We start from the raw sequence: 24,545 nt of genomic DNA on the forward strand, positions 1-24,545 counted from the left end.
TCCTCTTAATAGTCTCTACTTAACATTGTTGAAGACAACAAAGCTTTTGGAAGTTGTGTCTTTGACTATTTTTAAAAGCCTTGGGAGATAGGTTATTGCAAATAAAGGGGATGAAAGATATTTGTAAGCAGGGATGTGGATTTAGAGGTTACAATCAGATCTTAGTGAATGGTGGAGCACGTTCAAGGAGTCAAGTGGTCTAATCACATTTATTAAAAAACTCCACTTCATTTGGCCTCCAATTTACCTACTGTATCTTCATATTAACTTTTCAAGATTCATATCACTGGACACCCAGATGCCACTGTACCTCAGAGTTCTGTAATCTCTCTGCAATCTCTGAAAAGACTCTTGTAATACCATGGTGGCTCAGTGGTTAGCACTGCTGCCTCACAGTGCCAGGGACCCAGGTTCAATTCCTGTCTGTGTGGAGTTTGCACATTCTCCACTTGTCTGTGGGGGTTTCCTCCCACAATTCAAAGATGTGCAGGTCAGGTGAATTGGCCATGCTAAATTGCCCAGAGTGTTAAGTGCATTCTGGATTAGAGTGGTGCTGGAAGAGCACAGCAGTTCAGGCAGCATCCGAGGAGCAGTAAAATCGACATTTCGGGCAAAAGCCCTTCATCAGGAATACAGGCAGAGAGCCTGAAGGGTGGAGAGATAAATGAGAGGAAGGTGGGGGGGGGGGGAGAAAGTAGCATAGAGTACACTAAGTGAGTGGGGGAGGGGATGAAGGTGATAGGTCGGGGGCAGGAGCAGGGTGGAGTAGATAGGTGGAAAAGAAGATCGGCAAGTAGGACAAGTCATGGGGACAGTGCTGATCTGGAAGTTTGGAACTAGGGTGAGGTGGGGGAAGGGGAAATGAGGAAACTGTTGAAGTCCACATTGATGCCCTGGGGTTGAAGTGTTCTGAGGCGGAAGATGAGGCGTTCTTCCTCCAGGCATCTGGTGGTGAGGGAGCGGCGGTGGAGGCGGCCCAGGACTTCCATGTCCTCGGCAGAGTGGGAGGGGGAGTTGAAATGTTGGGCCACAGGGCGGTGTGGTTGATTGGTGCGGGTGTCCCGGAGATGTTCCCTAAAGCGCTCTGCTAGGACGCGCCCTGTCTCCCCAATGTAGAGGAGACCGCATCGGGAGCAACGGATACAATAAATGATATTAGTGGATGTGCAGGGAAAACTTTGATGGATGTGGAAGGCTCCGTGCATTGGTCAAGGGTAAATATAGGATACGGGGTGGATTACTCTTAGGGGGTCGGTCTGGACTTTTGGGCTGAAGGGCCTGTTTCCACAGTGTAGGGAATCTATCCATCTGACACCTGACAAAACATGCAGAACCTTGAAGTTCTATTTTATCAAGATGATCTACCAAGTTCATATCCACTTAACCACCAAGACAGCCAAATTCCACCTTGCAATATTTCCTATTTCCACTCTTGCCTTGGATCATTGGTTGTTAAAATCCACATCTGTGCCTTTTTTCTGTCTCTAGGATTGACTACAAAGCTTCTTTTTATTTGTAGTTCACAGACGATTTACTTATTTTGCCTTCTTTTTCATGCCAACATGCACATTAATATTAAAATCCCAGTGCAGTCTGTCAGGGAATCTTTCAGATTCCTGCATATCTGTGTGGCTGAGAGAGAATTTGGACTCCATTCTTGAAATCAGTCTTTAGTCTCCCATCTTGCACCCTTTGTATTCTTGAAGCTATCCAAAACTTTGATGCCTGCTGCCTGACTTGCACCAAAACTCAGTTACCAATCATCCTTATGCTCCTTAACTTATAGTGGCTCCCAGTGCAGCAGGATCTAAGTTTTGCAAACCTTATCTGGATTTTCAAATCCTTTTTCTCAACCCTATGTCGAAACTCCTCCAGCTATGCAACTACTTCTGCTCATTGAATTCAATTTTCATTCTCTGTTTTAAATGGCTTCATCATTGGAGATCGAGACTACAGTTAACTGTACCCAAGCTTTTGAATTTTTCACTGCACCACATTCTATGCCTCCCACCACAAGATGCTCCTCAAAACCTACGTCTTTCAATGCCCTAGTATCTCTATGTGGTTTTATGATGCTTTTGTAAAACACTATACGTTGAAAGGTGTGATATAAATTACTGACCCCAGGATAATTATTCAAACAGGTTTTTCTTTATCATCAAAACTTACCTTGTAATCTACAACAAAATGTTAGTTTTGTGTTTATCATCATGTTGTGTTTCACTATTGCTAATTTCTAGTTCAAGTTTCATGTATTTTTGAATATAAATTTCATTCTTGGAATATAACATCTGAGTTGTAGGAACAACAAAACATCAAATGAGCTTAAATTTACTAAACAGCGAGGAGCCATGATAGCTGGCCTACTTGGGGGAGCCGCATTCGACACAGATTTTGTTATTTTAGGACCTCGAACTAAATTATTTTAAAACCTTGGAATAAAACTCATTAACTCCACCAGATCAAAGAAGAAATTGTAAATGAGGAATAATTAACATAAAGATTGAGTCGAGAACAGCCCAGAGCTGGTTTGTCAACAAGAAGATGGTTGGAGATGAGGTAGGTTTCCTGGTTTCACTAAAGGTGGGCGCTGGAAAAAGTTTTAATTGCACTTTGGGGCTTGAATGGCTTGTGACACTTTGAGAGATGTTAGGCAACATGAATGACAGTTAGGCAGACCTGCACAGTAAAACATATACCCATTATTGATGATACATCAGGATTAAACTTAGCTTGATTCTTGTGAGGAGCAGAACCTGGAAGGTTGCCTTGCTTGAAACAAGTGAGACAATCCCCAATGGACCTCACCGCAAAGAAAAAAAACGAACTGAGTTGCATGGAAGCATTGGAAAAGTAACCAGCACAGGGGACTGATATCACCACAGTCAAGGGAGCATAAATGAAAGTTTTACCCCAGAGAATAGCTGGAACTCAGGAGACATTGTTAGGTAGCACGTCATTTCGCAGAGTTCTTGGGAGAAAGAAGAAGTAAAGCTGAGCACCTAACACACACAGTCTTAAACCATTTGTTAGATCCATACAGCTTGTTCTGTTAATTATTCCCTGTCCAAAAAGGTTTGTACTTTTCAAGTAACGAATCTTGTGGTGGTTGGTTGAAAGGAGATATTTGCATGTATTTTTAAACATTCATGGTCCTTCACTCAAATGTAACAATTTGTTTATTTATACATTAAGTGTTGCCTTGTGCATGAGCCATGAGTTAGATGGGAGTCACTACAGCTTTCTTCAATAAGTAAAAATATGAGTAACAGAAGTCTTTAAGCAGATGATCTAAACCAAACACTCATGCAGTATTTACGTCAGGAATTTGATGTTTAAGCTCATATTCTTAAAAATGAATTGCATATTTAGTGGTTTGATCATTGTGATTGCCTTATCTTCTTGTCTATGTTTAAACAAATATACAGATGTCCAGTACATTTATCTGTCAGTGCTCGTAAAGAGTTTTCAACTAAAACTGTGCTTGTGACTACCCCAGCATTCCCCTAGCCACACAGAGACTGGTCAGGAACTTCTGCTGGACAACATACATCAACAGCAATTACTTCAAATCAGCTAAAGCACAAAAATGTCACTCATGAATTTTTACAAACACATAGGATGTATGTAGTAAATCTGTAATGATGTAAACGTAAAGTCACCAGAGTCCCATTCCTTCATTATAGAAGACTTGTGGTGAGTTTGTGGGTCAGCAGGCCTCAGGTGAGGATTGGAACCTTCATGGTAGCCTCAGCTGCCGAGGGAATTGAACCCGTCTGTAGGCATCAGTCTGCACTGCAAACCAACCGTTCAACCAACTGAGCAAACCAACTTCAGTAAGCGAACATTTAATTATATATATAATTAATCACTTATAGGGATGGTGAGACAGAACATCTTCTGGAGCTGTACAGACACAATCCACAGTTCCAAGGAATCTGATGTGTCAGTTTGACATAACTTGATATGTAGTTAACCCTTTGGTCCACATCTACCAAGTTCTCTACAGCACCCTTTTTAACCATCAATATTTGGCGATAAATATTTAACTTTAGAGTCATAGTTACTCCCACTCCCCCAACTATCGGAAGTCTCTTGAGGTTCTAAACATTAATCTTGTTATGGACTAGGTCAGACATCCTCAAAACATTTTTAAGCAGGTAGCCCAGACCGTAACTTTGCTATTTGTTTTAGCTAAGTGCACAGTGGATGTTCTCTGAGTGAATTAGCTGGTTCGACAGCCAAGTTTTAAAACAAACAGAATTTCTTTACAAAATTATGCAATGAAACACAAAGAACAGAAAAGAGAATACCAGATAATTTATCTTAACTCGACTTTAATGATGCTGTTCCAACAATACTTGCAACAGTTCCAATACACACATCCCTTAGCACTAACAGTAATCATGACACAGCCAGCTTCCAGTTTGCAATGTCAGAGGGGCAAAAGGAGAGAGGAAGACCCCACTGCCTTTTCCAGACACTGCTGCCACTGAACTCACTTCAGTTCAGAACTTCATTAAAAAAAACTCTAATCAAAACGAAGGCTAGCTATACAGCTAGCTGGCCACTCCCCTTTAATTATACCAGTTTCTTTTAAGACATAGAAGTCTTAGGCTGAAGGTTATATCTGTTAAGGTAAACAAAAGGGCCAAGGTGAAACTTTCAAAACCAGCCTTTAACTTCTCTGAAAAAAACCTCAAGGGCATCATAACCTTGCAAAAAGAACCAGTATTGTGACAAACTGCAACAGCATTCCAAACATTATGGGAGGATACATAGGATATGTGTGTTTGCTTATTGTTGTCTGCAAAGAGGATGGAGTGGATAACAGTTTCTATTAAAGGGCAAACGTTTCCAAAACTTGATCAGAAATTACAAGTGCGTCATTGGTGACAAGGAAAGAGACCTCTGGACCTGGAACTGTAAGAAATTCCCACATTGTACTATGGTCTACAGGTTAGGCAGCAAATGGCTTACTGCTCGTTTTATTTATAAGTTTTTTTCAAGATTTCCATCATGAACAAGAGCTTGCTTCAACACAACTGTTCTATAAATTTAGACTAAAATTTCTGTTCCCTCTATCGAGTTTCTTTTCAAAGAGCATCACTTTTTAAGATGGTAGCAGAAAGTTTTCTTCAGCTAGTAGTTCAGAATATATTGGAGCTCCAACTGTTCTCATAAGAGGGAGACTGTCAATGTATCTTTTTGTTGTGTCAATGATGTAAGAACACTGATGTCCCTGCACAGGATTTCTTTTCTTAAAAGAGATCTTCAGCAATCTTCTCCTTTCACAGTTCGCAAGGTTGATTATACTTGTGACTGTCTTTAACTGGACTTATATGTCAGCAGTTTCACTGAAGGAATTAGAGTTTGAAATCTTGAACATTGATCTGTCTGAGCCTCTTTTGATCCTGAATTTTAAGCTTTGCAACAGCAGCCTGCATTTCTAGAAGCTCAATGGTTTGGCCCCCTAATTCTATGTCATCTTCTCTGGCTAGGTTTTTTTTTTAAATTCACTGCTTACCATTGTTGGAACTCACATTTTGTCCCCAAGAAGAACGTTGCTTTGCCTCAGTAGCATTTACTTGCCGAGAGGTGTTGACTGGAGTGGACTGTTTTAAAAATTTCCTTGTAGATTGAAAGTTCCTCTTGCTTCTTCAGCAAGCTATCTGCAAACCTGTGGTGCTAACCACTGAGACACTGTACCACCCTGTTTAGTTATGTTTAAAAAAGCCTGTTAGTCTTCACTTACAAGAGTGTACACACCAGTGATGGAAAATCTTGTGTTTTACCAAAGTCTTTAGACCATGGAGAAGATTTCAACCAGGCTACGTATTAGACTAACTGGTGCCAATGGTTTAACGGATAGCATGTTGCTTCAGGCCTTGACTGAAAAGCCAGATATGGATCAAGTTAGTGAATTGCTGTACACACAATCAATGCCATTCTAACCAGGTTATACACAACAGAAGAAACTGGAACATAAAGCAATGCAATGAAAGTCTTTGATTTACAATTCAGTTTAAAACAAAACCCAACTATAGACCAGACGAAGTTTAACATTCACAACTAGGAACCAGGAGATGATTTATACTATCCAGCAAATAATTGCCAGAATGGAACATGAAAGAAGAGATTATACAGGACTACTGTAGCGGGGTTACAGGGTGAAGCCCTATCAGAATGTTTGCAGTCTAAAGAAGAGCTTACATTACCACAAGCAGTGCAGCTCACCAGCCAGACTGAACTTTACTTGCAAAATACAGATCTTTCATTGGAGAGGAGAGATCATTTCCCCAGAGTCACGAATGGACTCTAATAGAAGGAGCCCAACACGTGTGGAAGACAGCAACCATAAGGGAATGAGGGTGCCACTCTTGTAGCTGGAAAGCTCCACATCAGAGCCAGCTTTGCTCAGCCATAGAGTACCACCACAGGTTTGCTGACACAGCAAGAGGAGCTTTCAAACCACAAGAAAAGTTTCAAAACAGTCCACTCCAGTCAGCAACTCTCCAAGAAGAAGATACTACTAAGATCAAAAGATCTCTTCTTGGGACAAAGTGGGAGTTCCAACAATAGCAAGCAGCAAATAAAAAGCTGGGCAGTGGGTCCTGACTTTCAGGGATCTCCTTTCTCTCGCAGTCTGTGAGAATGATATTCAATAATGGGCAGGATAATGCTCCCTTAAAGAAACAACACAAAACCAAAATCCACTACATGGGAAGAGCTAAAACCAGTCAAATTATGAGTCATTTCAAGGCAGCTGTTAGGCTCATTTTGCTTTGATGTTTCAGAAATCCTCTTAAAGTAATAACTAGGCATGATATGTCATGGCTAAATGAGAAAGTTTACGCTGAACTGAATGGAGAAGTGTGATGTACTCACAGCAAGAAAATAATGAATGTTCTGGAGTTGTAGTTCTGATTAACAATTTAAAATACGAGTGGCCTTCAAAAAAATAAGTCTCCCCAGACTGGACAAAGGAAAGAAAGTAGAGGCAGTCACCCATTTGTTATATACAAAAATGTCAAATTAATAATTCCAACAAAGAAAATATAAAGTATTTCTTTGAGTCTGTCTGTTCAAATTGCATTATCACGATTCCTTGCTTAAATGCAGAAATATTCTGACTTTATCCTATTATCACAAACAACATTACAAGTTTAAAAAGTAAACAGTAGTTCTTTTGGCTCCTAAAGAACATAATAGAAGTAGTAATACTATATTCAACGTACTAACACAATATATATTCTCGTCACGAATAGCTCTAAAACAATACAGATGACAACCTATCATAGTAACATACCAATTCAAAACTAGATCTAAATCCTACTCTTAGTACAACAAATCACAAGAAGTCATGTATTAAAAGTCATGGAACAACAAACTTGCTGAACTCTTAGGGTGTGAGTAATAACCATTGCGCTGCTAATCAGTTTCTGTTTATTTAGTGAAGGCTAATGCCCATTAAATGCCACACTTGGGAAGAGCTTTAACACAGTAAGTGTGTGAACATGCCACAATTTAAAAACCATTCTTCAAAATGAGCTAAACCATGTGATTTTGTTTTATTACATTTGTTTAATCTAAAATAGCAATTTTGTCAACTAACCACTACATCATATTTAAAATGAAACATGAAAAAGAGTGAGTTCATCATCTCAATTTCAACAATGCATACATGTTAAGAAATTTGAAGCCTTTTCCTCTCAAAGTAGATCCAGCAGGAAATGATGGGGCTTGTTACACAAAGATAATGACAATCCTGTCTGTCACAGACAGACTCAAAGAAATGCTGTTACTGAATGAACCAGCACAGCACTGGCCATATTTTGACAACAGATAAACATTATCAACAGAAAGTCATGCATTGATTGATAGCTATCCTAGCTTATAACTAGTTATTATGGTTTCTTTTGCTCCTTACATTTCAATTAATGTCCAATTACAGACTCCCTGCTATTCGTGGCTGATGGTGGCTACAGAGCGGATGCCTGTGAGAAATGCAGTTGGCAGATGAAAAAGGAACCACACTGCGGCCAGGATATATTTACAGTACATTGGGAAGAGAGCCTTCGATCTTACCTCTCACACATTTGCTATGACTTGATATCAGGAGGTGTGAATCACCAGTTATACATCTTACATAGTTGGCCTCCTGACAACCAACTGTTCACTCTCTGATTAGGAACCAGAGAACAATTCATTCAGCAGGATGTTTGCATTTTAGAACAGAAAACAGAACTTGAAAAAGTCCATCGCTGTCTAAAAACCCATCCCAGATACTGTTTATTCCTTACAAATTCAGAAGAAAATCAAAAGCAGAGATCAAAACAGATGCTGTTGCTGAAAAAGAAATCTGAAGACAGGAGAAAACAGAAGAGACAGAAAATCATTAACATGCCATCAGGCTCAATCTCAAGTCATCTGAACTTGTATTTGACAATTGACTCTGGGAGGCTTCATGTTTTGTGAGCACTTCACTGTATTAAGTTCCAGGATCAGAAAGGGCAAATGGGAAAGACCTGTGGTGTAGACAGGAATAAACAATAAAGGTGATATCAGGTTTTGCAGTCGTACAAGTACTCTTGGAAAAAGCTTAAATTATGAAAGCCCATACAATCACAGAGGATACGGAGCAATCATAAAAAATATTACCAGTGCTATTGTGATGTTTTCATTCTTTCAAAACTATTCAGCAAGAGACTACAAATGTAGCCTATGTATGCATATTCAATAAACACTAAGAAAGGCAACAAATGGGCAGTTCGTATCTCAGTTCACAGATGTACAAGAAACCTGGGGACAGGATGCCTTCTGGTGGCATTGTGGCCTTGAAAAGAAAATTGAGAACAAAAACAAAATCTGAAACATTTTGGGTTCAGTAATTGCTGGGTAATCTGAAACAAAGCTGCAATAAAATTTGCTAGCTTGCAGTAAACCAGTACGAACCATGTGGTCTAGACAACTGGAGACAGATCAGAATGGAATTGAATATCACTGTAATTTGACAAAATAAGCCACAGACATGGCTCCATCTGCCTACTACTATCCTGGTAGGTTTATGATTCATTCAATCTCTCTTTCCCACTTGCTCACGATGTTCTCAATTTCATTTTGCAACAATTGCAAACTCGGAAGTCTCAAAGCAAAGGCAGCAATTTTACTGAAATTCAATTCCTTATAAATGCCAAAACACAAATCTTTCTTGAAATCCACTTAAATTTTTAGCTACACATGACAGAATCTAGGGCTCCTTCAGTGAAATGTCATTTAAAAACAGAGAAAATGCAATCAGACTGTGAGAGCTCTTGTCTTGCAAAGCTTGTCATATCAGATCCCACTTCCAACATGAAATGGTCTCAGTGCTGCCCTCTAGCTGATGTAATGAAGGCTTGGCCCTTTGTGAGGATGATGTCTTGAAGTTCATTAACAACACTAATTATTTACATTAATCTAATTTCAGAGACTTATGCATGGTCTTTGTTCTATGCTTACTGATGTTACCTTACGTTACATATGCATAATGTCTGACTGAACACACTGACTCCATTGTACTGAGAACCCTACTCATGGTGAGGTGGGTACCTGAACACAGGAACATCATGTGTTGTGATGTCAAGTAACTGTCTTAAAAGGTACACTGCCCGTCTAATCTGGAATCTATGCACTACTCCCTCTGTGACTCCCTCGTCAGTCCACACCCCCCACCAACCCAACCTCCACTCCCGGCACCTTCCCCTGCAACTGCAAGAAATGCAAAACTTGCGCCCACACCTCCCCCCTTACCTCCCTCCAAGGCCCCAAGGGACACTTCCATATCCGCCACAAATTCACCTGCACCTCCACACACATCATCTATTGCATCCGCTGCACCCGATGTGGCCTCCTCTATATTGGGGAGACAGGCCGCCAACTTGCGGAACGTTTCAGAGAACACCTCTGGGACAGCCGGACCAACCAACCCAACCACCCCGTGGCTCAACACTTCAACTCCCCCTCCCACTCCACCACGGACATGCAGGTCCTTGGACTCCTCCATCGCCGCCTCATCTTCCGCCTGGGAACCCTCCAACCACAAGGGATGAACTCAGATTTCTCCAGTTTCCTCATTTCCCTTCCCCCCACCTTGTCTCAGTCAAATCCCTCAAACTCAGCACCGCCTTCCTAACCTGCAATCTTCTTCCTGACCTCTCCGCCTCCGCCCCCCCCCCTACTCTGGCCTATCACCCTCACCTTGACCTCCCTCCACCTATCGCATTCCCAACGCCCCTCCCCCAAGTCCCTCCTTCCTACCTTTTATCTTAGCCTGCTGGACACACTTTCCTCATTCCTGAAGAAGGGCTGATGCCCGAAACGTCGATTCTCCTGTTCCTTGGATGCTGCCTGACCTGCTGCGCTTTTCCAGCAACACATTTTCAGCTCTGATCTCCAGCATCTGCAGTCCTCACTTTCTCCTCAATCTATGCAATGTGACAACATATTCTCTTTTACCTTTAAAGGCAGAGGGATACTTTCCCTTTATCACATGCAAGGATGCACGTAGACACAAAGGCCTAGATCTTCCAATAGCCAAATGCCTGTTTCTGCAGAATGGATGGGAGTTGAGTGTGTAGATTCTGTGGAATCCCCAACAGAACAGACTCTGAGGGAATAACCCAGGAAATTGAAGATTCTACAGGGCAATTTCCCTAGCCCGGAAAATATCTTTTAAACAATTCACAGGGATCAGCTACAGTTAAGTAAACTCAGGAAACATTACAGACAAAAACAGAAATGGTTGGAAAAGCTCCACTGATCTGGAAATATCTGTGGAGAGAATTGAGTTAACGTTTCAGGTCAACTGACCCTTCCTCAGAATAATGTTTAACGTGATCCCCCAACCTACCATTAACACTCCCAGAGAGCCCAATACGCCAGACTCTGACCCAGCTGGGGCAGAAAATAAATCAGGAGATAGAAAAGGTGCATAAGAAAGGCACGATTACAATAATCATGGGGGAACCTCAATAATAGGCAGGTGGATTGGGAAACATCAGATTGGTAGCAGAGCCCAAGGGAAGGAATTCATGGAATGTCTACAAGACTTTTTTTTTGGAGCAGCTTGTGGTACAGCCCACTAGGGGCAATTCTGGACTTGGTGTGGAGCCAGACTTGACCTTCAAATGAAGGAAATCTTAGGGAGCAGTGTCCATAATATGACAGAATTCACCCTGCAGTTTGAGGAGAAGAAGCTGGAATCAGATTCAACGGCATTACTATTGAGTAATGATAACAACAAAGGCATGAGGAAGGAGCTAGCTGTAGTTGATTGGAAGGGCAGCCTGGCAGGGAAGATGGTGGAGCAGCATTGGCTGAAGGTTCGGGGGGTAATTCAAGAACCACAGCAGAAACGCATCCCAAGGAAGAAGAAACATACTAAGGGGAGGAGTAAGCAACCATGGCTAATGAGGAAATTCAGGGACAGCATTCAAGCAAAAGAAAAAGCATACAGTGTGGTTCAGATTAGTTGGAAGCCAAAGGATTGGAATCCTTTAAAAGCCAGCAGAGGATGAGCAAAAAAGTAATAAAGGGGGAAAAGATGAAATACGAGGGAGCTAGCTAGTAATCTAAAAGAAGATTGCAAGTGTTTTTTCTCGATATATATGAGGTAGGAGACAGGGAAGAGTGGGCCACTGGAAAATGAGGCGGGAGATGTCGGACAGGTTGCTCTGCCATACGAATGTTTCGTTAATGCAAATTTGCTGTAACACCATTAACAAACTGGGGACACTGTTTCTAAAGCGTGAACTTTGAAAATGCGTTGGCTGCAATGTGATTACAGTGCCAACACTTTAAACATGATCTCTAAGGCGTGACTTTTCTATAATGCAGGGTTGCACAAGAATGCGACCATCACATTACAGAAGAACTACCTGAAATGGGAAACAAAGAAATGGTGGAAGAATTAAATAGATACTTGGCATCAATCTTCACAATGGAAGACCCAGTAGCATACAGGACTTTATTTATTCACAGGTTGAGGCCATTACTGGCTAGGCCAACATTTGTTGCCCATCCCAGAGGGCAACATTTTTGGGATCACTATTGTGAACCTCCTCTGGATCTCCTCCAAGGGCAGCACATCCTTCCTTAAATACATGGCCCACAACTGCTCATAATATTCCAAATGCAATCTGATCAGAGCCTTATACAGTCTCAGCATTCCATCCCTGTTTTCGCACTCCAGCCCTCTTAAAATGAATGCTAACATTGTATTTGCCTTCCTAAATGCCAACTGAACCTGCATAAAAGAATCCTGAACTAGGACTCTTAAGTTGCTTTGAAAAATAGGAGGCTTTTGCCAGTGGATGTTATTCATGTAAAAAAAAAGAGCACTGGCAAGATTTTGTTTCCTTGGCAAGAATATAATGGAGAAATCTAAAAATGACCCAGAGAAAGCTCAGTAAAGTTCCTTGCCATTATCATTCAAGAAATTAGGTTTCAGTGAACCAGCAATTGGCATGACCAAGATAATGGACATAATCTGAACCATTCTATCATCCCAAACCTGGAAAGGACAGATTGCGTGGCAAACAATATGCGAATGCAGCACAACAGAAAGTAGTTAGCAATTCAAAAAACAAATCGCATGATCAAGATAAAACAAGGATTTCTGCAAAGGTCATTCTAATTTCCTCAAAGTCAGTGAAGTGTATGTGATGACAGCAATTCTATTCTTGATTAAAGCAATGACCAATTGTAATTAAACTCCTAATGAAGCAAGTTGCTAGATACTGACAGTGGTCTCAATGTAATCAGAGGTAGCCTTTGTTGATTGAATTAACAATCTAAAACTGAGGTCCGAGTAAGTTAGTTTATTTGATTTATTGTTGTCACATGTACTGAGATACAGTGAAAATTGTTGTTTTGCATGATATACAGACAGATCAGACCATATGAAGTGCATCAGGGTAGCAGAACAGAATGCATAATAGCGTGTGACAGTCACAGAGAAGATGAAAAATAGAGAGACAGAGAGATCAGCATTAACATTTGAGAGGTCCATTCAAAAGTCTGATAACAGCAGGGAAGAAGCTGTTCTTGAATCTATTCATACATGTATTCACACTTTTATATCATCTTGTACCCAATGGAAGATAGTAGAAGTGTGTATAACTAGGGTGGGAGGAGTCTTTGATTATATTGATTGCTTTCCTGAGGCACTGAGAAGTATAGATGGAGTCCATGGATGGAAGGCTGCTTTGTAGGATGAACCGGGCTGTGTTCGCAACTCTCTGTAGTTTCTTACAGTGTTGGGAAGAGCAGTTGCCATACCGCAGCATGATGCATCCAGACAGGATGCTTTCTATAAAAATTGATAGGAATCTTTGTGGAATTGCCAAATTTCCTTAGCCTACTGAGGAAGTAGAGGTATTGTTGTGCTTTCTTGACCATCGCATCAACGTGAGTGGACCGGGACAGATTGCTGGTGATCGCCACTCCCAGGAACCTGACCCTTTTTCAACCATCTCCACCTCAGCACCAATGATGGAGACAGGAGAATGCCCTCTACTCCGCTTCCTGAAGTCAATGACCAATTCCCTCGTTTTGCTGATGTTGAGGGACATTATTATCCTTACATCATGCCTCTAAGCACTCTTACCTGTATTTTGGCTCAGCATTGTTTGAGATCCAATTTACAACAGTGATATCATCAGCAAACTTGTAAGTGGAGATGGAGCTGAATTTAGCCACACAATTGAGAGTGTATAGAGTGCATAGTAGGGGGCTGAGTACACAGCTTTGTGAGGCACCGGTGTTGAGATGATCATGGAAGAGGTGTTGTCACCTGCTTTCACAGATTGTGGTGTACAGATCCTCAACTTTCTGACCCAGTTACAGAGGGGGTATGCCAAGACCTAGGTCTCGGAGTTTAGAGATGGGTTTGTTTGGAATCACGATGTGAGAGAAAGTGAGGACTGCAGATGCTGGAGATCAGACTCAAAACGTGTTGCGCTGGAAAAGCACAGCAGATCAGGCAACATCCGAGGAGCAGGAGAGTCAATGCTTCAGACACAAGCCCCACATTATGCCCTGAAACGTCGACTCTCCTGCTCCTTGGATGTTGCCTGACCTTCTGTGCTTTTCCAGCGCCACACTTTGAGCGGAATTATGGTGTTGAAGGTGAAGCAGTAGTCAAGACATAGGATTCTGACATAGGTATCCTTGTTATCCACATGTTCCAGGGATGAGTGCAGGGCCAGAAAGATGGTATTTGCTGTGGACCTGTTGCACTAGTAGACGAATTGCAAGGTGTCAAGTCAATCTGGGAGACTGGAGTTGATGAGAGCCATGGCTAACTTCTTAAAGAACTTCACAATTATGGAGATCAGAGTCAACAGTGTCATTGTTGGGCAGTAGTCATTCAGGCACGCTCATGTTCTTTCTTTGGCACTGGGATGATGGTGGTCTTTTTGAAGCCGGGACTTCAGATCATAGTAGGGAGAGGTTAAAATTGTAGACTGTTTGTACAGATGAAAGGAGTCATGAAAGGAGGAAGAATCGCTGTGAATATTCAGACAGACTTAATAGCTAAAATAGCCAAGAACAGCTTCCTCTGGAGAGTAATTGCACCGAGTATCATTGTCATTTTATGGCACACATTTTATGGGATCTTTTCAGTCTATTTATATTTTATTACAAAGATGTACTTTTTGACTAATGCATGACCCAATTTCTCTTTAAACTGAGTCTTGTAGTCAGAAGTCTGGCAGAGACAATTCCCTGGCTATGCCGAGTTAGCCTATGGGAGGGGGACTAATCGTTAGGGTGAAAATGGTAAAGCATGCAGCTCTACCTGTGGGCTTAGTGTCCCTGGGTTTGGAAAAGCCAAATTCCTGCTCCTATCTGTCCAGTCCCAGAGCTGAAAGCATGTCAGCAAGAACAGAATAGAACTCACTTTCCAGATTCACAGTGAAGGATGCTGTAACAGGTCACATGATCCAGCAGGAAACAAAGCTTTTAAAAACATTGATATAAGAAAAATATGAAGTACGGTTTGAGACAAAAAGCCAAGTATGATGGCAGTCACGTGACTTTAAATGAAAGATTATTATAATTCCATCTACCCCACCCCAACCTCCCCACATCAGTTGATGGCAATAATGGACATCAGATTCCAGTACGATTGTGGATCGCTAGATCATATGTTGAATCTTTGCTGCTGGTTACAGTGGCAGTTAATTCCTGAAATATATTCACACAAGGCTGAAAATGTTCTTTAACAACAGAACATAACATTACGACAAGTAAAAAGCTCTTATCATAAACATGAAAACAAAGTTTCAACCCATTTCCCAACAGCTCTGTAACAGAGATTTGATGCCAAAGAAATATCATTCTTAGATCAGATTTTTAATATCCTTACTTAATTGATGCTTTCCAATTTTCTTCCCCTTGCACTGTTGATTTTTTTTTATTTACAATTCTTTCTGCATCTGTTAGCATGAATATTTCACAGTTCTGAAGATCTAATATTTTCAATTCTAACTATTCGAAGATTTCTCGATAAACTCTCCAGGCTTGGAAGCTCCACAGACTAGAACACTCTTGGTGAGCTAGCCGGTTCCTCAGAACAGAACTAAGGGATAAAAAAGGTTAGGTGAAAGTGAGGCCTGCAGATGCTGGAGATCAGAGTCAGAGTCAAGGTTAGAGTGGTACTGGAAAAGCACAGCAGGTCAGGCAGCATCCGAGGAGCAGGAAAATCGATGAAGGGCTTTTGCCCGAAACATCAATTTTCCTGCTCCTCGGATGCTACCTGACCTGCTATGCTTTTCCAGCACCACTCTAATCTGGATAGAAAAGGTTGCTCACCCATTAAGAGAAAAACTGTTCTGTGAACTGAACTCCCAGTTTCTGAAATCAACACTTTAAACCTTCTAAAATCAAACTAAACTAACTGCCTTAATGTGCTCAGTCGATCTGCAAGAAACCCAATAGGAAAAACATTTTATCAATAGTTGGTTAAATAACACTATATTAACACTACAGGGTTCTCTCAGGCATTCTAATGCAACCACCTGTTTTCTGAACTATTCAGGTCACTGTTCCAAATCAACCTTCCATTATTTTAAAAAAAAAGGACTTCTCATAATCAACCTGAATCAGCCTCTATTTCAAAATCCAATGCAAAAATATGACATATAATTTACACTTTCTATCACAGGTTACATTGGACAAGTTCAAATGAGGACATTCAAGTTTCAGCTTTTTAACATTTTAGGCCTGCATGACTGGGAACAGTTACAATACCCAAAAAAAACCTGAAAATAGTAGTGTTACCTCAACATGAACCTAGAACCACCAACACACTTGGCTGATTTGGTAAGCATACAAATCGAGAAATAAATGAATGCACATATTATTAAACTCAATGTTATGAGCTTCCAAATATTTCACTGTTTAATATTCCAAATACTAGACACAGTGTTTAAATCAATTCAATAATGAGCATCAAGTGGGTGGTGGAGTGGTCATATCACTGGATTCATACTCCTGACCCACAGGCTAATGTCCAGGGGAACATAGCTTTGAATGTGAATTCAAGAAAAAAGATAAAATGAAAAGCTAGCCTAATGGAAACCACATAATGAGTCAAATGTTGTAGAAATCCATCTAGTTCATTAATGCCCTTCGAGAAGGAAATCTGCTATCCTGACACACATATAACTTCAAACCCACCACAATACCATTGTTTATCTCCAGATAAGAGTCAATGAACAATTCCGTTCAATTTTTGAAAATGTTACTCAAAATGTAAAGTTCATTTAACTTTACAAAGGATGAGTTCCAGATTTAATTCTGACACATTCAAATCTGTACTTTAAAAGTCAATCGCAAAAACTGATTTATATAGAAATTGTAATTGAACTGCTGTGATTAAGATGTTGTAGCATCAATTTATTGGACGTATTTCAGATTATTCAGGTTTCAAAGACACAGGTTCACATAATTTCACAAAAATTCAAGTTATTGTTTCAAATTGAGGGAGGGTGAAGAAAACAAAGTCAGGCAATGCTATTTTAGGATGAGGATGATAATCACACAGGTCACCTGAACCAGTGAGGCAGACAGACAAATACAACATGACTCAAAAAGGAACTACACAAATTTCTGTCAGCAAACAAAGTTCAGGATGGCTAGATTTTATACGAAACTGAATGAAAAGGCTGGCTGGGCTAATGGACTTTCTTTTTAATAATGGACGAAAAGTGTTACTGATTTGACGGTCAGAAAATGTTAGTATGAGATAATCTGGTCTCTAGTTTAAAACATGCTAAATGTTACAGTATTGTCACTGTGATTCTAATCAACACCATTACGTTTGTGATATTGTGCACATTGCCATCATTTCATTTCCACTTGTACAGGGAAACATTAGCCCACTTGTAATCATTTTATTTTAAATCTTAACAGTGTGCATTATACTTGTATTCAGTTTTAAATTGGACTGAACCAGTTGAAAAGTTTTGCTGTGTTGTCTTATAGTGTCAATTTTTAAACAAGTAGTAAGGCCCAAATTTTCTATTCAAAAATACAACCTGGACAGTACAGCACTTAGTAGGAATATTCTTTAAAATAAGACCACACAATCATTGCAGGACATTAGGAAAGAGAACAGCAACATTGTGGTGGGTCAGAGTGCTGCAATTATATAGTCTATGTATTCATTTTGCATTCTAAATATTCAATTTGACCACTTCTCCTTGCCTATGTTGAAGATATCTGCTTTTAAGTCATATGCAGGTGGTCTCCAGATTGCTAACGGGTTCCATCCATAAATACATTCCTAAGCCAACTTGTACGCAAGTGTAACACCATAAAATAAAATGATACATGTTTGCAGGTCAGATCATGAAAATTAAACTGAACACACCCCTGCATGGGAAGCTATGCTTTAAGGACAAGCGTTCATAACTCAGCTGCTTGTAAATCGGGGACCACCTGTACAGTGTTGATATTCTGGATGTAGGTTTGCTCGCTGAGCTGGAAGATTCATTTTCTGACGTTTCATCACCCTATAAGTAATATCTTCAGTGAGCCTCTGAATGAAGCACTGGTGGTGTATCCCACTTTCTATTTATATGTTTGAGTTTCCGAGAGTTGGTGATGTCATTTCCTATGGTGGCAGTTTCCTATTGTAATGTCATTTCCTGTTCTTTTCTCAGGGGTGGTAAATGGGATCCAAGTCAATGTGTTTGTTGATAGAGTTCCAGTTGGAATGCCATGCTTCTAGGAATTTTCGTGCGTCTCTCTGTTTGGCTTGTCCTAGAATGGATGTGTTGTCCCAGTCGAAGTGGTGTCCTTGCTCATCTGTATGTAAGGATACTAGTGAGAGTGTCCTGGTGGCTAGCTTTCTACTTGTTTGTCCAATGTAGTGTTTGTTATAGTTCTTGCAAGGTATTTTGTAAATGACATTAGTTTTGCTTGTAGTCTGTATAGGGTCTTTCAAATTTATTAGCTGCTGTTTTAGTGTGTTGGTAGGATTGTGGGCAACTACGCCAATGAACACAGTCCGCCCATTTCTGAGCAACAAACCCAACAATCAGACAAAACACGTCCAGAAACCTGGGCCACTCACTCCTACATCAAAGACATCCCGGAAATGACTGCCAGACTACTCAGACCCCATTGGATACAGAATTGGCTCAAAGGTAGAAGACAGAGGGTGGTGGTGGTGGAGGGTTGTTTTTCAGATTGGAGGCCTGTAACCAGTGGAGTGCCACAAGGATTGGTGCTGGGTCCTCTACTTTTCATAATTTATATTAATGATTTGGATGTGAGCATAACAGCTACAGTTAGCAAGTTTGCAGATGACACCAAAATTGGAGGTGCAGTGGACAGCGAAGAAGGTTACCTCAGATTACAACAGGATCTTGATCAGATAGGCCAATGGGCTGAGGAGTGGCAGATGGTATTTAATTTAGATAAATGTGAGGTGCTGCATATTAGGAAAGAAATCTTAGCAGGACTTATACACTTAATGGTAATGGTAAGGTCCCAGGGAGTGTTGCTGAACAAAGAGATCTTGGAGTGGAAATTCATAGCTCCTTGAAAGTAGAGTCGTAGGTAGATAGGATTTCGAAGAAGGCGTTTGGCATGCTTTCCTCTCTTGGTCAGAGCACTGAGTAAAATAGTTGGGAGGTCATGTTGCGGATGTACAAGACATTGGTTTGGCCACTTTTGGAATATTGTGTGCAATTCTGGTCTCCTTCCTATTGGAAAGATGTTGAGAAACTTGAAAGGGTTCAGAAAAGATTTACAAGGATATTGCCAGGGTTGGAGGATTTGAGAAGTTGAATAGGCTAGGGCTGTTTTCCCTGGAGCGTCGGAGGATGAGGGGTAACCTTATAGAGATTTATAAAATCATGAGGGACATAGATAGGGTAAATAGACGAAGTCTTTCTTCCCTGGGGTTGGGGAATCCAGAACTAAAGGGCATAAGTTTAGGTGAGAGGGGAAAGATATAAAAGAGACCTAAGGGGCAACTTTTTCACACAGAGGGTGGTACGTGTATGGAATGAGCTGCCAGAAGAAGTGGTTGCGGCTAGTACAATTGCAACATTTAAAAGGCATCTGGATGGGTATATGAATAGGAAGGGTTTGTAGGGATATGGGCCGGGTGCTGGCAGGTGGAACTAGATTGGATTGGGATATCTGGTCAGCATGGACGGGTTGGACCGAAGGGTCTGTTTCCATGCTGTACATCTCTATGAAAATGGTATCCTTGTTCACTGTCAATTGTATTCAGGCGTCATGCATCAGCCAAATAAACAGCAGCAGGAAATTAAACCAAAATAAACCAAAGAACTGTGTATGCTGAGAATCAAGAACAAAAATCAGAAATTGCTGGCGAAACTGAGCAGGTCAGGCAGCATCTGTGGAGAGAAAGTGGAGTTAACGTTTCAGGTCTACTGACTTTTCTCCAGCTCCAACCGGAAACGTTAACTCCACTTTCTCTCCACAGATGCTGCTTGACCTCCTCAGTTTCTCCAGCAATTTCTGATTTTGTGGCAGGAAATTAAAGCTTGGAGCTTCTGGAAGTATGAACCTAAACAAAGTATTTCTAAATGTTCTGAACGTAGAGGAACTAGAAAACATATCGACCACTAAATGGGATTGTTTCATGTATAATCCAAGAGTCTAAATATCAAAAGGTAAAAATGAACACCTCTAGTTTACTGAGAATTTGAAACTGAAACTTAAAAGAGATGTCCAAAAATAGTGGGATTTTCATTGGATTAATTTTGATTATATTAACTAGTTTGTGTTACCCAACATAGCAGACAGGACCGCCTGATTTTGAGCAAGCTCAGTTACTAACAAGTCTTAAAACTTTCTGGCTATTAGTCCAATGCTAAGCAATCTCAACTTTCCAAAGTCTTCATTATCATGACCACATGCACAGGCTTGATGCGACTTGATCGTTAAAAACTTACTTAATTTGTTTAAAAAGCCATGTTAAGACCTTCAAACATAAACCGGTGTTTAAATAAGAGGACTGAAAGGAGTACAGTACTAGCATCTGAAGGAGCTATAACATGATAACAGCTACAACCACCCACTGCCTGCACCATTAAGTTGCATGTTCCCTCACCATGGATACACACAACACGGCCTCTTATTGACAGCTCATTTCAATAAGATTTGCCTGAAGGATTTTAGTTCTCATCTCAACCTTTATAGAAATAAAGTCCAACTTATGAAATTTTCCAATATTTCAATCATTGTATTCAGTACAATTATAAATTATGAAACAAAAAATTTTACTGGGAGAATACTCCTTCAAGTGCTACTACAGAGGGCAGAAAAGAGCCAATGACCTAGAAGTACATGACAAATAGATTTCAGCTTTAGCTCTTTTTGGTGTAAAAATTGCCTCATATGCACAGAAAAGAAATTAAATAATCGTTTCCAGGAACTCATTATTAGGACCCCTTCAAATATAGTGTGACAAAAATTATAATTAACACAAGCTGTTTGTAGTTATTTTACATTAGATCTGAAGTACAAATATCCTCAGTGGTTTTACTAATTGAGAAAACCAAATTAGTGTCAATCATCACTTTCCTTAACTAAATATAATTTAATAAGCCATTCATTTTCCTAATGCTGCAGTCTTTGGCTAAAATATAAGGTTAATGTGGCATAGAAATAAAAATGTTATTCATGTTAATTGGAATTTTTAGTAAAACCTAGAATTATTCAACCATGTTTAAATGTATTCTGTTTCCTCACTATATTATGTTACAAACTCATTTCCATCAGCTACTTCACTGAAGTGCACAACACCTGGATCCATTTCCCACTGGGGGTACGCATCAGGCTCAAAGATGTCACTTAAATAAAGGAAAAATACAGTTGACGCTGAAAACCTGAAGAGTCAGACCAGACTTGAAACATGAACTCTGTGTCTGTGCGTGTCTCTTTCTCCCTCATAGATGCCACCAGACCTGCTGAGTTTCTCCAGCCTTTTCTATGTTTAGAGTCATAGAATTGTACAGCATGGAAACAGACCCTTCAGTCCAACTTATTCATGCCAACCAGATATCCGAATTTAGTCCCATTTATCAGCATTTGGCCCATATCCCGCTGAACCCTTCCTATTCACATACCCATCCAGATGCCTTTTAAATGTTGTAATTGTACCAGCCTCCACCACTACCTATGGCAGCTCATTCCATACACACACCATCCTCTGCATGAAAACGTTGCCCCTTAGGACTCTTTTAAATCTTTCCCTTCTCACCTTAAACCTATGTCCTCTAGGTTTGGACTCTCCCACCCCAGGGAAAAAAATCTTGACTATTCCCCTATCCATGCCCCTCATGATTGTATAAACCGCTATATGGTCACCCCTCAACCCCCGACAATCCTGGGAAAATATCCCCAGCCTATTCAGCCTCTCCCTACAGCTCACACCTTCCAATTCCTTTTGTGTCAATGATGTCACTACAAATTACATGATTGGAAAATGCAACCACCTAAATTGCCCAATTCAAACAAAACTATTAAAACTAAAAACTTACTCGTCAAATTTAATTCCTCAACCATGATCATCAAAACCAATTATCTGATCATTTATCCCGCTGTTGTCACAGGAACTTGCTGTGCAAAACTGGCTGAACTGTTTGCCTACCTGAACAACACTGACTACACTCCGGCATTGTCTAGTTGGCTGTGTCATGGATTAGGGTATCCTGTGGATGTGAAAAACACAGGTGCAAATAGATAGGACAGAGGTCGTGTTATAAATTTCACGATCGTTTTAATAAACAATTTAATATCTTAGATAGTTCTGAAAATGTTGTCATTCCTGATGATCATAAACATTTCCCAGTATTGATAATTCCGTCTTTAAGTCTAGGACATGGTGTTGAGTCTACTCCAATTGGGATAGGACTGCCTACTTCGAATGATCCAAAGTCATAGACTGTCAACACAATAGGCTCAGTCACGTAGTAATAAATGGAATCCAAAAGGGAATTGAAGTAAAAATAAAAAGAGGCGGGGGACATAATCCATACTAAAGTACGTAAAACAGTAACAAGGAAATATGTCGTCGTCATCATCCTTTCCATGGGTTCACATAATTCAATGGACTTGAAGCAAAAGTCCCATAAATGCCGAAGCTGATAAAATCTGGCACTGAACTTCAATTGAAAGATAATGCACAAGTTGCCAACGAAGACGATCAGACTATGACCGTCTGGACATGGGCTAAATACGACATTGCTTGTGTAAAAGGTGCTGTACCCCACCTCTCACTTGGACTTTTATGCGAACATTTCAAGTAAAAACAATAGAACCTTGTTCACTCCCCTCACTAACATCCTAAGCACAAATGAATAAAGAGGTGGTGGGATTTGTTTATGGATGCGGGTAATTATTCAAAGCGAGCGCTCCTTCCAAAGCTGACTTGTGGCTAAAAGGTTTCTTTTTTCCAAAATAAAAGAGTCACTGAAAGGTGTCCAGGGGCTGCGATTCTGAATGGGCCACCAACAGAGTTCCAGCGCTAGCCATGGAGGGGGGTTGTGTCATTGAATTGCTGGCGGCGACAGATGCCTCCAGCCTTTGTGAGTTGCAGGCGATAAATGGTCAATTCACACAGACATATGACAATTTTTCCATGTTTGAGAGAGCCGAACTCTAATATTAGAATCTTGTTTTTTTTTAATGTGATTGTTTCTCTACAACATCCATGCTAGAGTGTTGCAAGTGACGAATAATCACTAATATTAATGCAATCGATAAAGAGATACTTCTCGCCTAGTTTAGAATTCGATATGCAAATATATTATTGATAGCGTTATATATTTCAACTGAAACGTAAGTGTTGGTCGATATTTTTGCAAATTAGGAAATTACTTTAATTGCAATTTTGTGTTTGACTCATGCATTTCGACTTTTTGTTTCGACGGGCTGCATGTTTGTAAGAAGTTAATACATTTAAATCGTGTTTAAAAGAAACGCTTTCAATGCAAATTACAGTGGCGTGCAGTTTCTCATGGATTCAACGCATTTAAACGCTGACCCCCCTTTACGTAATATATTAGCACCTCGATCTGTTTGCAAAAAAGCACCCTGAGCTAAGTAATCGGAATGCAAATACGTCAGTGACCAGCTGAACAGCAAAACCCAGCCTTAGGATCCTCTGTCTGCAAAATGCAAATTCAGTGTGTTCAGCTAAAACAGGAAATGCAATCAGCTCTGCAAGCCTTGAAACTTAGCACTGACATTGCAAAGCTCAAGGTGCACCAATGCATTTTGCATTAAGCACAGGTCTTTTTGCATTCTACCCAAATATCTCTCCATATATCTGTGCAAACCTTACCTCCTTTTGACAGCGACATTTTTTTCTTTTTTTTCCCCCTGCTGGGAGGGGAGGGGGAGGGGATCACAAAAGACTTTGCCTTTTCAGCTTTGCAACAAAGATGCAAAAGCTTGCTGCTTCCCAATTTTCATCCACCTGGGAATCCTGAGCGATTTTTTTGCAGCTGCGAGCTATGCAGAGGGAATGGCCGTTTGCATAACTCGGAAGCAAGCTGCAAGCAGCGGAAGATTTGCAAATGCAAAAAGCTGTTCGGTAATTACGGAGCTGCAGCTACATGATCGGCCGGAGCTGAGTTCACCAGCTCCAAACTTCTCAGCGTGTCATCACGTTCTTCCTGCTGGAGAAGAAAGCATTGTGGGAATTGTAGTCTACGTTTTGAAGGAACTTTATTTCAAACCGGGGAAGAATCTTTCATGCAATATACTTGGAGCTGTTGCACGTTACTTTGCAAAATGTTCTTTAATTTAAAAAAATGCACCGGTTAACATTTCAATATAGTATTGTTGCCTGGGAATGCAGGAGATGCCAAACACAATCCAGTCCAGAGTTCAGACCTCAGCCCAGAGGCATAAGGAGTTCATAAATGTCAACTGTACTCATTTCAATTGCTATGTTATTTCAATCCCGTGCGTTTTGTTACTTTGCACAGACACTTGTGCAGGGTTTG

General features: G+C 40.5%; 1 protein-coding gene across 2 annotated transcripts in view; it reads right to left on the reverse strand.

The window, feature by feature from the left end:
• The window catches only part of LOC140464052 (dual specificity mitogen-activated protein kinase kinase 6), a 148,023-nt gene extending 123,822 nt beyond the window's left edge, over positions 1-24,201 (reverse strand). Inside the window, exons 1-2 of one of the 2 annotated variants that reach the window (XM_072558698.1) lie at positions 23,879-24,201; positions 22,184-22,244 (exon numbers count right to left, since the gene is read on the reverse strand). In XM_072558698.1, the coding sequence (XP_072414799.1) occupies positions 22,184-22,211 (28 nt within the window). In that variant the 5' untranslated portion in view covers positions 22,212-22,244; positions 23,879-24,201. Of the gene's footprint in view, positions 1-22,183; positions 22,245-23,873 lie in introns of both variants that reach the window. The other variant, XM_072558700.1, reaches the window with a different exon arrangement.
• Between the last annotated feature and the right edge of the window lie 344 nt (positions 24,202-24,545).

This window comes from Chiloscyllium punctatum, chromosome 39 (genome assembly GCF_047496795.1).
Source record: "Chiloscyllium punctatum isolate Juve2018m chromosome 39, sChiPun1.3, whole genome shotgun sequence".
Taxonomy (NCBI): Eukaryota; Metazoa; Chordata; class Chondrichthyes; order Orectolobiformes; family Hemiscylliidae; genus Chiloscyllium; species Chiloscyllium punctatum.